This window comes from Dipodascopsis tothii, assembly GCF_038497935.1.
Source record: "Dipodascopsis tothii strain CBS 759.85 unplaced genomic scaffold V1510scaffold_11, whole genome shotgun sequence".
In the NCBI taxonomy this organism is placed as follows: Eukaryota; Fungi; Ascomycota; class Lipomycetes; order Lipomycetales; family Lipomycetaceae; genus Neoaidaea; species Neoaidaea tothii.
The window spans coordinates 178,673-193,815 of NW_027117995.1; the positions used below are offsets into that span (position 1 = coordinate 178,673).

At 70.1% G+C, this 15,143-nt stretch overlaps 5 protein-coding genes across 5 annotated transcripts; 1 reads left to right on the top strand and 4 right to left on the bottom strand.

The window, feature by feature from the left end:
• Nucleotides 1-161: 161 nt before the first annotated feature.
• On the bottom strand, nt 162-3,476 carry V1510DRAFT_415349 (uncharacterized protein). Its single transcript, XM_066933576.1, has 3 exons — nt 3,068-3,476; nt 2,972-3,036; nt 162-2,939 (listed from the first exon to the last, which is right to left on the bottom strand). Exons 1-3 carry the CDS (start codon nt 3,231-3,233, stop codon nt 207-209), a joined length of 2,964 nt encoding a protein of 987 aa, XP_066789533.1. The 5' UTR covers nt 3,234-3,476; the 3' UTR covers nt 162-206.
• Nucleotides 3,477-4,232: 756 nt separating this feature from the next.
• On the bottom strand, nt 4,233-4,715 carry V1510DRAFT_415350 (mitochondrial 54S ribosomal protein uL30m). The gene has a single exon (XM_066933577.1). The coding sequence runs from the start codon at nt 4,527-4,529 to the stop codon at nt 4,278-4,280; it is 252 nt and encodes an 83-aa protein (XP_066789534.1). The 5' UTR covers nt 4,530-4,715; the 3' UTR covers nt 4,233-4,277.
• A 1,482-nt stretch (nt 4,716-6,197) lies between these two features.
• Nucleotides 6,198-12,460, top strand: V1510DRAFT_429689 (uncharacterized protein). The gene is made up of 4 exons (XM_066935327.1): nt 6,198-6,682; nt 6,714-7,025; nt 7,057-7,701; nt 8,089-12,460. Exons 1-4 carry the CDS (start codon nt 6,437-6,439, stop codon nt 12,421-12,423), a joined length of 5,538 nt encoding a protein of 1,845 aa, XP_066789535.1. The 5' UTR covers nt 6,198-6,436; the 3' UTR covers nt 12,424-12,460.
• Nucleotides 12,289-13,609, bottom strand: V1510DRAFT_415356 (uncharacterized protein). The gene is made up of 2 exons (XM_066933578.1): nt 13,169-13,609; nt 12,289-13,137 (listed from the first exon to the last, which is right to left on the bottom strand). The coding sequence occupies exons 1-2, from the start codon at nt 13,365-13,367 to the stop codon at nt 12,446-12,448; spliced, it is 891 nt and encodes a 296-aa protein (XP_066789536.1). The 5' UTR covers nt 13,368-13,609; the 3' UTR covers nt 12,289-12,445.
• A 325-nt stretch (nt 13,610-13,934) lies between these two features.
• V1510DRAFT_415357 (autophagy-related protein 27) lies at nt 13,935-15,115 on the bottom strand. Its single transcript, XM_066933579.1, has 2 exons — nt 14,826-15,115; nt 13,935-14,796 (listed from the first exon to the last, which is right to left on the bottom strand). Exons 1-2 carry the CDS (start codon nt 15,088-15,090, stop codon nt 14,183-14,185), a joined length of 879 nt encoding a protein of 292 aa, XP_066789537.1. The 5' UTR covers nt 15,091-15,115; the 3' UTR covers nt 13,935-14,182.
• Between the last annotated feature and the right edge of the window lie 28 nt (nt 15,116-15,143).

Genomic DNA, 15,143 nt, shown 5'->3' on the forward strand with positions numbered 1-15,143 from the left:
CGCGGGGCGCGCGGAGCGGGCGGAGCCCGGCGGGGCCCGGCGGGGCGTCGGTGGGCAGCCCTGCGGGGAGAGCATATAGCCGCATGTAGCCGCAGCGGGTGCGGCTACATGCGGCTATATGCCCTGCCGCCCCTACGCGTGCAGCCGCCGCAGCGGCGCGCTTATGGTACAATGACATGTATTCTGGCCGCGTGCGGCATGCAGGATCAGCGACGGCGCTCAATGAGCGGGCCCTCGCGGACGACAATGTCCATGAACTCGGCCACGGCGCGGAAGTTCTCCTCGCGCGACAGGCCGCGCATCAGCAGCGACTCCTTCTTCTCGCGCAGGAGCTCGCGGCCGGCCGCGATCAGGTAGCCCGAGATGAGCTGGACGGACCACGAGTCGGGAATGGTGCGCAGGACAAACTGCAGGTCGAGGTGGGTGCCAAAGCCGTCGAGCAGACGCTTGGTGCACTTGATGCGCTCGTCGGTGCTCTTGAGCTTCAGGAACTCGACCAGCAGCATCTCGAACAGCTCCTTCTGCTGGTCGGGCGAGACCACGGACGGCGACGACGTCGCGTAGATCGAGTGGCCGCCGTACAGACAGTAGGCGATGGCGGTGTCGTAGTCGGCGAGGGAGTGGCACAGGATGTGGAGCGCCGAGTGGTGGTGCGAGAGCTTGCCGTTGAGGATGACCATCTCGGTGACGAGGAAGTCCTCGTGCGGCTTGATCCGCCGGAACACCTCCTCGAGGTCGTACTGGGCGTCGCTCTGGAGGATGTGCAGGAACTTGAGACGCATGGCGATGGCGTCCGGCGACGACGACTGCTCGGCGCGCGACTCGAGGAAGAGCGTGTAGGCGATCTTGGGCGGCGAGAGCGCGCGGTAGTCCTCGTACGACTGGATGACCTCCTGGCGGACGCCGGGGTCGGACTCGACGACGGCGATGACGTCGTTGGTGTAGAGCAGGACGAGCTCGTTGGCGTAGTCGAGCTTCTGCTGGACGACGACCATGTTCTCGAGGTACAGCCGCCAGGCCTCGCCGCCGATCTTGCGGATCTCGTTGCGCAGCCGGACGTCGTTGGTGGCGACGACGCGCCGGTGGTCGTCCACAAAGACGCGCACGCCGTACTCGGCGTTGCGCTTCATGAGCCAGATGCCGTACTCGAACACGGTGTTCTCGTCGCGGCAGCGCAGGAGGTACTCCATCATCTTGCGGTCGCCGTCGACAAACTCGGCGTCGTGCCACTCGCCGTCGACCATCTTGCGCCACGTGCGGCACACGTCCGAGACGCGCTTGCGGCTCTGGTACAGCCGCGAGAGCGCAAAGTAGCGGCCGGCGGCCTCGAGCAGCCGGGCCGCGTCCGCGAAGGACTCGTCGTCGACGGTCGAGTCGGTGAAGTTGTAGATCTCCTCCTTGGTCGTGGTCTCGTCCTCGAGCAGCACGCGCAGGTACGCGACCTCGACCGCGTGGAAGACCTCGCGCGCGTCCGCGACCGACTCGAAGCCCTTCTTCTCGAGCCAGCCGGCCAGGTAGTGCTTGACCACCATCAGCGCCTCGGGCGGCCAGCCGTCGGCCGGCCGGCTGGCGGCGATGTCGTGCACGGTCTGGCGCACGCCCGCGTAGAGCCACGGCATGCCCTTGACGTCGTCCCGGTTGAAGAGCGAGATGACCATGCGCGGGTCCGCGCCCGACTCGTACCAGTAGTTCTCGGCGTCGACGTAGCGGCCCTGCCGGAAGTAGTACAGCGACAGCTTCTGGCGGATGTAGGCCAGCTCGTGGAAGACCTGCTCGCTCACGGCGTCGTCCTCGCGGTCGAGCGACTCGAGGATGTCGTTGATCTTGCCCTCGTCGAAGAGCTCGTCGAGCCGGAGCAGCATCGGCGACGGCACGAGGCACTGCACGCCGAGCTCGGCCGAGAACACGAACAGCGACGACGACACGGACGAGATGCGGCCGGCGATCTGGCGCTCCTCCTCGAGCCGGGCCTCGAGCGCGACCTGGGCGTCGTCGCGCGCGAGCGGCGCGTCGCCCAGGCCCTCGCGCTCGGTCTTGACGGCCGCGTCCGTCAGGTCCACGGCCGGCGCGGCCTGCGCGGGCTCGAACAGCGGCACGAGCGCGAGCTTCTCGGCCAGCAGCGGGAACGGCATCGTGTACCGGCTCGTGACCGACGACAGGATGGGCGCGGTCGCGAAGCTGAGCTTCTGGAGCAGCTGCTGGTTGTTGAGCGAGTGCAGCTGCAGCTCGGTGCCGACGACGGCCGCGCAGTACGGGTACTCCACCGCGACCATGGACGGGTAGCCCGACCACGCGATCGTGCCGCGCGAGATGTCGCCGTAGACGTTGACCACGAGGCCCATCGCCGGCTCGTCGCTGGACGAGCCCGACGTGACCAGGAACTCGTCGGCCGTCACCGGCGCCACGTGCGGCTCCAGCGCCGGCGCGCGCGCCGCCGGCCGCCGGCTGCCCGCGCTGCTGTTGCTCTTCACCGACGCCGCGCCCTCGCTCTCCTCCGCCGCGGTGTTGCAGATCGGGAACAGCGGGATCTTGCGCACGTTGTTCAGGTCGATCAGGTCGTACGTCGTCTCGTTCGCCACCAGCGCCAGCGCCGACCGCTGGATGCCCGTCAGCGCCGACGGGTAGTCCACGTCGCGCACGAGCTTGACGTCCTTCTCGCGCACGCGCACGATCCGGATGAGCTTGCGCGTGAACACCGTCACCCGCACCTCGTCGTCGCGCTCCGTCGGCGGCCGGTCCAGGTCCAGCGACATCCCGTTGACCTCCCGGATCCGCCCGAGGCCCACCGGCGAGAACTCGGGCAGCGTGAAGAACGAGATCGAGTTGTGCGACAGCACCAGCGCCTGCGACACCGTCGGCAGCACCAGGATGCGCTGGATGGCGTGCGGCCGCGACGTGTGCACCGCCTGCCGCGACGCAAACATGTAGCTCAGGCTCGTCTGCCGTCAGCGCGTCCGCCGCGGCTACCTACCGCCGTCGGGTCCCGGAAAAAGTGCAGGATCTCGCCCGAGGTCGTGCCCAGGTACAGGCTCGAATCTGCCGTCAGCGCGCCCGGCCGGCCACTTACGCCACGCCTCGACACACGTCACCACCACCGGCGGCTCGTCCTCCTCCATCGGAATCGTGATCTCGGGCAGCAGCGGCTGCAGGATGTACGGCGGCAGGTCCCTGTCGGCCCTGCTCGACGCCGACGACGCCTGCGACCCCGGCCGCGGCTCTTGCTCTGCGGCCATCGTGTGTGCGGAGGCCCTGCTGGCTCGACTGCGGTCTGCGCCGCCTGTGCCTGTCTGGATGCGCGTCGGCCTGCCTCGCGGCCGCTCGTTATCGTGGCCGATCAGCGCTGGCTGCGCTCAAACTGCGCGCCCGGATGGCCTTGCGCACGCCCAATTCCCGCACGGCCAAGCCCTTGGCCGCGTGTGTGTGCTAGACCGGATGAGTGCTCAACGCTGGCGCGGGCCGGTGGAGAGAGATGCGGTGAGAAGGGATGGTGAAGTGGATTGGGCGATGGGCGCCATGACTGGACGGCACCAACCCGCGCCAGCGCCGGACCTGCGCCGCGACTACGCGTGACTGCGGCGCGCACGACGGGCGCGGTGGCCCGCTGCGGACGAGAGTTTGGGGGCGGCGGGGTCTACGGGCGCGACGACGACGACGACGGCGAGGGCCGCGTGGAGAGGAAGTAGGCTGGCCGACCCGCGGGCCGCGTGGAGGACACCTTTGGAGGCAGTGGCTGGGGTCCACTGGCGTCGACTGGGGTCCACTGGCGCCAGCGGGAGGCCACTGGCGTCCACTGGCGGCCAGCGGCGCAGGCCGTGCGCTGGCGGCTCGGTGCGGGACTGGTGTAACGTCGAGCCGCACGGTGCGCATGACGCGGACGGGCAGCGCCGACGCTGTGCACGCGCCACGCAGCCTCGCAGCACAGCCTCAGCCGGCAAAGGCGGCCGCCTCACCGGGGCCGGCGCCGGAGACTCTGCGCGCCTCCGCCGCGGCGGATGCGAGCGGGGCATGCAGCCGCAGGGAGCCGCCTGCCGCGCGGTGGCTGCCTCGGCGGAGCCGCCGCGGAGTGGCATATAGCCGCATGTAGCCGCACGGCGCTGCCGCGCGCAGCGGCATATAACCGCATATAGCCGCACCTGCTCGCAGGAGGCCCCGACAAGCCGCCGCCGGAGCTGTCCAGCAGCTGCGTCCGGGCCACGGTCGGGGCCGCCGCCAGCCAGCCGGCGGCACAAGTGTGAGGGATACAATGATTATGCTATGTACATGTCCGCTGGGCCTGTTCAGCGGCTCTCAACGTAGAAGCCGGGGTTAGACTTGCGCGACGCACGAATCTGCTCGCGCGTCAGCTTCTCGGGCGCGGTCTCGACCGAGACCAGCTCCTTGACCTTGAGAATGGAGCCGGCCGAGGCCGGGTTGATGTCGTGGTAGGCGACCGCGTTGCGCCGGTGCAGGCCGAGGCCCTCCAGAACGAGCTTCATCTTCTTTGGCAGACCGATCGTTGACCGGATCTGCTGCACACGAAAGTACGGCATAGTGGCTGGACGTCAGCAGTGCGCGACGGAATATAGCCGCAGGCGGTGGCACGGGCGCCGGGGCGAGAAGGCGGCTGTGGCGAGTGCGCGCGGAGGACCGGCAGTACACATGTCGGCCGCCGCAGCCGCTGCCGCCAGCAAATTGCCCGCGGTCTGTACTTACCGACTCGTCGACTTCAGCGATGGTGTCGTCCGAGAAAAATTTGGGCAGAAAACTGTGAATAGCCGCGCGGCGCCGCGGTTATGCACACCACGGCGGCACCACAAGCGCCCGGCATAAGCGCGCCAACGTTCCGCGTTTGCGTGAAACAAACAATGCGCGGTCTGAGCGCGTACGGCGGCCAGGACCTGGTCTACCAAACATTGTCCTTGCCGGCTGTCCACACGGCCGCCATCGTCCAGCACTCGCCTGAGCGAGCGATGCATCCGACCTGATCTCGATCACGGCCGCCGGCGACCGCGGGCGGCCGTCTGCGGCCGGTCGCGGCCAGATCAGCCCGATCCGGCCCAAAACCTATCAAGCAGGCTGCTTGCCACGGATTTGCACCCTCAATTGGTCTCCACTGGACCTCCACTGAGTCTCCGCTGAGTCCCGCGAGTAAGATCTGGCCATCCGGGGCCGGCGTGTCGTCATTCGGTCAGGCGTACGTTCGGCAGCTTGGCGACTCGCGCGGAAGCGACCTAGCCGAGCGCAGCCGCGGAACTATGTGTCGTTCGTGCGGCGCCGTTTTGGTCGCTGCGGCCTGGCGACGGCGGCGACAATGCGCAGCGTGCGGCTACGTGTCAGGCGCATGCGCGATGGGCTGTCAACGGTAGCGCTGCTGCGGGTAATACGACGGTGGCAGTCGGGGCACGCCAGGAGACGCCGGAGCGCGCCAGAGCGCGCCAGCAGGCGCCAGGCGGCGCCAGGCGGCGCCAGATCGCGCCAGGCAACAGCGCGACGCGTCGCGGTGCAGGCTAGTGGCCTGCCGCGTGCGCGCCGGACACAGTGCCCGCCACCGGCAGCGGCCGGGCCCGCGGCCGGCCGCAGAAGCCGTCCGCCAGGCGGCGTGCAGCGTCTCGTTCGGGCCCGCGCGGTCGCGCTCCGCCGTTGCGTGGTCGCGCGGTCGCGCCGTCATGCGATGGGGCCCGCTGGAATGCGCACTAGCCGCCGCCGGCAAGCGTCCATATTCAGGGCCCAGTCTGGCAAGCGGCGCCCGCGGCCGTTGACGCAGGCTGACGGAGATCTGCGCGCTAGCTCCGGCCGCGGCACGGTGGCAGCAGTGTCGCAGCCAGAACAGCGCGGTGGCGACGCCGCACGGGAGGCACGCAAGGGGCCGGCAGCGGCAGCTCGCTTGCACGGTGGCAGCAGGCCGCGGGCGGGCTCGGCTGCGAATCCGGCGGCGTACGGCTAGCCGGGCGGGGCGATCGGCGGCGACGGCCGCAGGCGGAGCGCGCAGGCGGCCGCAGGACTGTTTACGTTCTCTGTTTACGCGTCGCGGCTGCGTGTCGGCGGGCTGGGGCCGGCGGGGGCTGCACCGCAATATAAGCCGGCCCAGGGGCGCCCAGGGCCGCATCCCTGTCCTCCTGGCCGACGATCCCGCGACCAGCCCTCGCAGACCTGCCCGCGAGCTAGCGAACGGCTAGGACCCAGGCCGCCGGCTTGCACACATTCGGCCGGGCCCCTACAGCGGCCGCGCCGCACCGACGCGAACGTCCCCGGCGCGCGCTGCTGCGCGGCGCCCCGGTTGGCGTCTAGTCCGCGATCGTCGCGCGTGGACACCCGCGACGCGCCGACGCCAACGGATTCGGGCGCGACTAGCCGCGCACTAACCGGACGTGCCTCCCGCCCGCCGAACGAGACCGGACGCGGCCCCGGCGTATATCTGGACGCGTCCGCTGCCGTTCGGCCCGCCCAGCGCTGCACCATGAACGTCTCTGAGCCCGCGCGGCGGGACGAGCCGGCCGGCTCGCTGCACTCGACGTCGTCGTCGAGCATCTACCGGCACGCGACGCTGACCGTGGCCGACCTGGTTGACGAGCTCGCCGCGACCGAGCCGCCGTACATGGCCCAGCTCAACGCGCTCGGCGGGGGCGAGCTTGCCGACGCCCTGCGCGAGAGCCACGCGTGCCTCGCCGCCGCGCTCGACTCGGTCGACGCGATCCTGGACTGGGTACGTTCCGCCGCGGCGCCGCTGACCGCAGGCCGCGACTGCTGTGCCGCTCTACACGGCCTACCTGTCGGCGTACGCGATCGACGTCGACGACGCCGCCGACCGCGTCTACGTCGCCCGCCGGCCGCTCGTTCGGCTGCGGTTCTACGCCAAGTTCTTCAAGAAGCTGGCCGAGTTCCTGCCGCCGGCGGCCGCCGCCACGCCGGCGGCCACGCGTCACGCGGCCGCCTTCCGTGAGCTCGTCCTGGGCGCGCGCCACAAGGTCGACAGCGAGAAGCTGCGCGTCGCGCGCCAGCGCATCGATTTTTCGCGCGTCAAGAGCTTCGAGACCCTGCAGGCGGTGGTGAGTGGTCGGCGATGCCGTGCTGACCCAGGTCGCCGAGTTCGACGTCCGCCGCGTGTCGATGCGCTCGTACTGCCAGTGCAACTTTGTGCACCGCTCCGGCCGCACGTTCACCGGCCTGCCGGTCGAGCTGCTGCTGCTGGCCGGCGCCGGCCAGCCCAAGCAGCTCGCCGTGTGCCACATCTTCGAGTTCCAGCGGTACCTGCTCTTCCCGGTCTTTGGCGAGCGCGAGCTGGTGTTCTCGCCGTCGCCGCGCAACGTGTTCCTGTGCTCGCTCGACGGCGCCAGCTCGCTCGAGCTCGCGTTTGTCTCGGACCAGAACAAGACGACGTGGGCCGGCTGCTTCGCGGCCATGTTTGCGCCGCGCGTGCTCGAAAAGAAGAGCTCCGAGAGCTTTGGCAGCCTGCGGCTGTCGACGCTGCTCGGCGGCCGTGACTCGGTCGCCGGGCGCGCGCGCGAGCCGGCCCCCGCCCGGCCGCCACCGGCCGCGCCCGGCTACAAGCGCCACCCGCCACCGCCGCTGGCGCTGCGCCTGCCGCCCGCGCGCGCCGCGCTGTCGTCGTTCGGCATCGACCTGCGGCCGACGGTGGGCTCGCGCGTGCTCGATTCCGAGCTCAGCAGCCCGCGGCTGATGGACACGCCCGAGATCCGCGCCGTGCTAGCGCCAAACGAGGCTGTTCGCGGCCAACACGCCACGCCCACTGCAGTCACGTCAGGCGGCCGTGCGCTGTCGCCGGCTAGCGCGCCCAGGCGCCCACCCGGCGACACGGCCGACGCCAGCAGCCCGCAGGCGGCTGCTGGACTGCGCGCGGGGGCGCCGCCGGCCGCCCATAGCCCGTTAGCCGAGGAAAATGCCGCTGGGGCTATGGCCGCGGCTACCGTCCCCTTGCATCTTTTTCGACCAGGCGGCGCACTCAAACGGCCGGCCGGCAAAAACGCCGTCACGGCCTCCGAGCGTGTCCACGGCGGATCCGACAGCCTAGACGACCACCCCGACAGACACTGTGATCGTCCTGCTGCGCCTGGAACGGACATGGCCCGCGAAACGGCCCTGCTGGCGCAGGGTGGAATTGAGTTTGGCTACGGCGCTGGCGCGTCTGCCGGCCGCTCACCCGGCTTTGAGCGGCCGCACGGCCGCCTCGGCCACCGCGCGGACGGGTCGATGGCCGAGTCGGTGGACAGCATAGACACCGGACGGCCGGCTGAGACCGCCAGGCATCCGGGCCCGCCCGAGATCATCGTGCAGTCGGCGTCGACGCGGACGCTCGCGCCCAGCGCGCGCGATCCGGCCGACCCGTTGCGGCCGCCGTCGTCGCTATCGCTGCGGACCGCGCTGCGGTCGCTGCCGTCGCCGGGCATGTACCCGGATCCGCAGCACCAGCGGGCGCGGACCGCCACCGAGCCGCCGCGGCTGTCCAAACGGGCGTCCATGACAGCTGTCGTGCGCAAGCTGTCGCGGCACTCGAGCGCCGAGAGCGCGCCCGCGCCGGCCGAGCCGATGCCGCGCACACGGCGGTCGCTCAGCAAGCGCGCGTCCCAGGTCCTGACGTCGTTCTCGCCGATCATGGGCGACCGGTCGCCCACGTCGGCTACGTCGATGGCGTCGCCGGGCTCGCTGGCGAGCGAGTTCGGCTCAGCGCGCTCGCAGGACTCGGCCCGGCGGTTCCATGGGCTCAAGCGGTTCAGCGTGCACCTGACGGGCAAGTACACCGAGTCGTCGCCGGCGCTGTCGTCGAAATCAACAACGTCGCTGGCGACGCAGCGGACGGCGCCGCAGAGCCAGCCGTCGCCGGCGCTGATCCAGGCCGAGGTCTCGGAGAAGCGCGCGTCGACGGTGCTGCGGACGGCGCGCAAGGCGCGCTCAGCGCTGAACCTGAGCAAGCGCGCGTCGATGCTGTACCTGCGGCGGCCGGACCCGCCGGAGCTGCCGGCGGTGCCGTCGCCGCAGTTTGTGCCAGAGGCGTCGCCCGAGCTGCCGCTGCCGTCGGAGATCGCGTCGCCGCTGCTGGAGTCGATGCTGCTGCGGTCGCCGGACATGGCCTCGCCGTCGACGTCGACGGAGGTGTCGGGGACGGCGCCGGAGCACACGATCAAGCGGGTTGTGTCGGAAATGGAGATGAAGATCTCGCAGACGATCCAGCTTGTGCGGTCGGACTCGGCCGACGAGCTGGTGCTGGACGAGGACGACGAGATCGGGGCCAAGCACGCGGCGGCCGGCGAGGCCGCGGGCGAGCTGGCGGGCATTCCAGAGATCGAGAGCGACGGCGAGCCGGATGGGCCGTGGCTGCAGCCGATCCTGGGCGACGGACAGCCCGAGCCGGCGTCGTCCATCAACGAGAGCCTGCTGTTCAGCTTCCCGCGGCCGCCGACGGCCGGCAACGAGCGGCCGGACAGCCGGCCCGGTTCGTCGACACCGATGATGATCTTGCCGCAGATGGCGACGGCAATGGAGTGGCCGCAGCCGCCGCGGTCGCAGGGCTATGCGGAGCCGCGGACGATCGAGTCTGAGCTGGACTCGGTGCCGCCGACGCCGTTCATTGGGCTTGCGATCAGCTCGACGCCGCGGTACATGGAGTTTCCTTCGGTCGAGAGGGAGGCTGGGGAAGAGACAGGGCGTACGCCTGAGCTTTCGGAGCATGGACGCGGTTTCGAGCCGGAGCACGAGCCCAAGTTCGAGCCCGAGTTCGAGCCCGAGTTCGAGCCTGAATTCGAGCCCGAATTCGAGCCCGAATTCGAGCCCGAGCTCGAGCCTGGGCAGCAGCCCGATCTCCGGGAGTTCCTGCCCGAGTTCCAGCCCGAGCGCAGACCCGACGCTGCTACCGCTGTCGAGCGCGCTTCGCCCGAGTTTGAGCCACAGACTGGCGCCGAGCCTCTCCCCGAGACCGACCTGGAACGGGCCCAGGCTGTCCCAGGAGTGGGCGCGGACGTCGACGACGACGATGACAACTTTGTCGACGCCGTAGAGCACGACACGACCGACGCCGCCGACGCCGAGCCCGAGGACACCATGCACAGCTTTGGCAGTGAGCAGTCGCGCGACTCGCACGACTCGCACATGTCGCACTCGCTGTCGACACCCAGCACGCCCACGAGCGTGCACAAGGACTTTGTCTACAAGGCCGTGGACGAGACCGAGAGCCAGGCCACGCTGGCGGTCCCGGAGCGGCCGACGGACGGCCACCGGACGGATCCCCGTCGGGTGAGCGATATGAGCAACTTCAGCAACGAAGAGGGCGGGCCGTACGAGTTTGACGGCCGGCCGACGAGCGAGATGAAGATCGAGGAGCTCATGGAAGAGCTGGACACGTACGTGCCGCGCAAGCCGTGGACGCTGTCGATTGCCGAGATCCGGGCCAAGTTCGAGAACGCGCAGAAGCCCGAGGTGCGCGTCGAGAAGCGGCCGCTGCGCGTGCGCACGGACGCGACCGAGAACGCGCGGCCGCCGACCGACAAGGACGTCAAGGACGCGGCCCGGGACGACAAGGAGAACGAGTACGTGGCCAGCCACGCGCGCAGCGAGAGCGACGACTCGCACAAGACCGACAGCGAGGACATTATGGACGCTGTGATCCGGCCGGTGCGCAAGCTGACGATCATGACGGCGCAGCCGGCGGTGATGGTGCCAATTCCGGAGCGCAGCCCGCGCCGGCTGAGCCCGGTGATTGAGCGGTCGCCGGAGATCGGGCGGTCGCCGTCGTCGCCGCTGAAGAACGAATGCGTGCTGCCGGTGCTCGTGGTTGGGGCAGAGAGGAAGGAGGGCGGACACGGGGTTGGCGCGGCGGTTGCTGGCGAGGACGAGCTCCGAAGGGCCGAGGTTGGCGAGCACACAGAGGCTGGCGAGGATCCAGAGGTCGACGAGGACCCAGAGGTCGACGAGGCTCCTGAGGTTGAAGAGGTTCCTGAGGCTAAAGAGGTTCCTGACATTGACGAGGTTCCTGACGTTGACGAGGTTCCTGGCGTTGACGAGGTTCCTGGCGTTGACGAAGTTCCTGACGCTGTGGAGGTTCCTGACGTTTCTGATGTTTCCGGAGCTGCTGAGGTTCCTGGCATTCCTGAGGTTCCTGCCATTCCCAACAGTCCTGAGGTTCCTGAGGTAGCTGCGGAAGTTTCCGCAGCTGTCCAGGCCCCCAAGGATCTCCAGCAAGTCTCCGCAGCTGCCGAGGCCGTCGCGACCACCGAGGCCGCCGCCCCCGGCAACGTCTGGGAGCCTTCGGCCGTCGCTGAGGCTACCGAGGCCCCCAGGGGTCCCGCGATCTCCTTGACCGCCGTGGCCACTGAGCCCCTGTCGGTCACCCGGCTCTCCCCGGTCGCCCACGAACCCATCGACGTCGACGACGACTTCGACGCCGCGCCGCTGGCTGCCCTGCCGGCCACGCCTAAAAAGGGCCAGACGTCGCCGCGGTCGTCGCCGCGGTCGTCGCCGCCCCGGCCGTCGCCGGCCCGCTCCCCACCGCCCGCCCGCGAGGACGACGAGGCCAAGGTCGTCGTCTACCGCGGCAACGCCGTCGTCTACGACTGGGCCAACAACCAGTGGACGCGGCTCTCGCAGCGCGACCTGCGCGTCATCGTCGCGCTCGTCGAGGACAGCGCGCTGATCGAGCTGTGGGAGCTCGTGCCCTGCAAAGTGCAGCCCGCCGGTGCCGGGCACACCACGGACGTGCGCATGAAGACGGGCCCCGAGCCGCTCACCAAGATGGTGCTCAGCACGCAGACCACGTACCGCAAGAGCACCGGAATCGACATCGAAATGAAGCACGCCGACGGGCGGATGTCCATGTTCCGGTCGCGGTCGGGCCGGGACGCGGACCAGCTGCTGGGCGCCATGAACTCGTGCGTGCTCGAGTTCAGCGTGATCCGCGGCGCGCCCAGCTACCGCAGCCACGCGCCCAGCGTGGCGTCGTCGGCGTCGTCGATCCGCAGCACGGCGTCGGCCGCCAGCGCGCGCACGCGGTACCTGATCCGGCCGCCGTCCGTCGTCGGGCTCAACGCGGCCAAGTACACGCCCGCGCCCAGCCGGTCGCCGTCGCCGACCAAGAGCCTGCGCGCGCCGTCGCCGACCAAGCCGCCCAAGCGGCGCGAGCCGGCCGCCAAGCGGGACCACAAGTGCCGGCTGTTTCTGCGCCAGAGCCGCGAGAACTGGCGCGACCTCGGCGCCGGCAAGCTCTGCGTCGTGCCCGGCGCCGCCGGCGAGCCCGTCCGCGTCGTCCTGCGCACGCGCGAGGGCCTCCACGTGCTCTCGGCCGGCGCCCGCGACGTCGTCGTCGGCGCCACCGGGCCCACCGGCCTCTCGCTCCAGACCGCCGGCGACGCCGCCGCCGTCTACATGGTCCAGTTCAAGTCGGCCAAGGCCGCGCGCGCGGCCGAGCACGCCGTCGCCGCCGCCCAGGCGTGTACATAGTCCACGAGTTACGATATATACATCAGTTGATCACCAGCACGGCCGCGCTGCCCAGCTGCCGGCGCAGGTCCGCCCAGTCCACGTCGTGCGAGTCCTCGACCTCGCCCCAGCGCCGCATCTGGTGCGTCACCTCCAGCGTCACCGCCTCGGCGATGTCCGCCGTGCTCATCCGCCGCAGCACCAGCTGCATGCCCGCCAGGAACGACTTGCCGCCCAGCACCGCGCGCTCGAACGCCGTCAGCTCCCACGGCGTCAGCGACAGCGCCCACGCCTTGGCCCGCGCCTTGACGGCCTCGTCCTGCATGTTGCCCGTCAGCCCGTGGTCGCCGTCCGACACGTTCAGCCGCACGCCGCCGAAAAACTCCTCCGTCCACGCGATGATCGGCCGGTACGTCTTCTCCTGGTCCTGCCGCAGCGCCCCGTGGTACTCGCTCGTCGGCGCCAGAATCAGCATCGTGTCCGTGTCCAGGTACGGCAGCAGCCCGTCCACGATGAACTCGGCGTCCGAGTCGTGGTCCGACACCTGCTCGATGTCGACCGCCCGCGCGGCCAGCGACGTCAGCGGCAGCGAGTGCGGCTTGATGGCCAGCGACGGCAGCGTCGCCCACTCCTTGACGATCAGGTGCGCCAGCACCGTCTTCTCCTTGGGCACCACCAGGTTGTTGCCCGCCGACGTCTTGATGGGCCGGCTGTCGAGACAGATGAGATGGCCGTCTGCTGTCAGCGAGGCTCCGCGGCCACTTACTCTCGTCCGACCGCACGTTGGCCTTTTCCCAGAACCGCTTGACCTTGGGCCGCGCGGTCGCCTGCCCGCCCGCGCTGCTCGAGCTCTTGAGCAGGTCCGCCGTGGACGCCACCGTGGTCGCGTACGCGCGCGCGCGCGTCTGCAGCGCCCGGGCCGGCTGCGCCCGCAGCAGGCTGCGACTGACAATTGTGCGAATCATGCTTGCCGGGTGCGGCCGGCGGCGGGGGGTAAAAAATGCGCGCGCGGCCGGGTAAGCGCCGCACCCCGTGCGGCTCGTCGCGGGCTCCGTGGCACGTGACGGACACGTGAGTGCGGTGCGAGCCTCCGGCGCGACTCGTCGAGGGTCGCTGCCCTGCGGGCAGACGCGCGGCTATATGCCTGCGAGCCTCCGGCGGCGACCCCGTCGAGGTAGCTGCCCTGCGGGCAGGCGGCCGGTGTCCGTGGCTCTGCTTGAACTGCCCGAAGGGCAGCACCCTCGACGGAGTCGCCGCCGGAGGCTCGTGCGGCTATATGGCGGCTACATGCTCGCGAGCCTCCGGCGGCGACTCCGTCGAGGGTAGCTGCCCTGCGGGCAGACGCGCGGCTGGCAAAGTGTGCTGACCTGCCCGAAGGGCAGCAACCCTCGACGGAGTCGCCGCCGGAGGCTCGGGCGGCTATGCGGCTATGCGGCTATACAGCGGCTGTATGCCTGCGAGCCTCCGGCGGCGACTCCGTCGAGGGTAGCTGCCCTGCGGGCAGGCGGCCGGTGTCCGTGGCTCTGCTTGAACTGCCCGAAGGGCAGCAACCCTCGACGGAGTCGCCGCCGGAGGCTCGGGCGGCTATGCGGCTATACAGCGGCTACATGCTTGCGAGCCTCCGATGCGAGTCCGTCGAGGGTCGCAGCCCTGCGGGGGCGAGCGCCTGGTTCTGGTTCAGCTGCCCGAAGGGCAGCCACCTCGACGGAGTCGCCGTCGGAGGCTCGAGGCGTTGCGGCTATATGCGGCGAGTTCTGCCAGATGAGAAATGCATTGTACACTAGAGCGCAGAGAAGCCGCTGCGACTGGTGGAGGCAGAGAAGCCCGAGCCGACCTTGCGGACGACGTCGCGGACGATAAACGGGATGTCGCGGATGGTCTCCTGGCTGGGCAGGAGGTGCTGGAAGCTGACGGTGCCGCGCCTGCGGTAGGTCTGGTAGACGTTGGCAAGCAGGTACAGGCCCGACACGGTGAGCGAGATGGTGAAGACGGTCTTGAAGAACCGCCAGAGCAGGGAGGGCGACGGCGGCGGGTTGTAGAAGGACGAGAGGCAGGCGTAGGGCGTGTGCCAGTGCAGGCGCAGGGTGTGCTCGTCCCAGGACTGGAACAGCAGGCCCGGGGTGTCGGTGCCGTTGACGGCGATGTCCCAGGACTCGTGCGCAGGCACGGAGACGTCGCAGATGAGCTCGAGCTGGGTGTCGATGGCCTTGACGTCGCCCCAGTGGCCGCCGGTGAGGTCGATCCGCAGGCCCTCGCGCACCACGTCGGTGTCGTTGTAGTCCACAAACTCGACGATGTTGGTGTGGCTCGGGCCGGGCAGGTCGCCGGCGGCCGGGATGATCTCGTAGATGACGGGCTTCTTGCCGGGATACTGCAGGCGGTGGATGCCGCAGACTGGATCAGCTTGGTCGGCGGCGACGTACCTTGGGTGCCCTGCGGGCACTGCAGCCCCACGCCCACCGACGGGTTGAGCTCGAGCGGGCGACAGAGGTCGAACGTCCAGGTCATGAAGCTCGTCGTCGGCGGCGTCTCGCGCGTGACCATGATCGAGTGCGGTCCGGCGAGCGCGGTGAGGTTGTAGAGCACGCGGTTGAGCACGGGCTCGCAGTCAAAGAGCGCGGTGGCGGGCGTGGCGAGCACGAGCACGGCCAAGACGGCGGCCAGCAAGCCGCACACGCGACCGGCCATGGCGAGGGGACGGGGACGGATCGGCGGTGGCGTGGGCGGTGGTGACGGCGGTG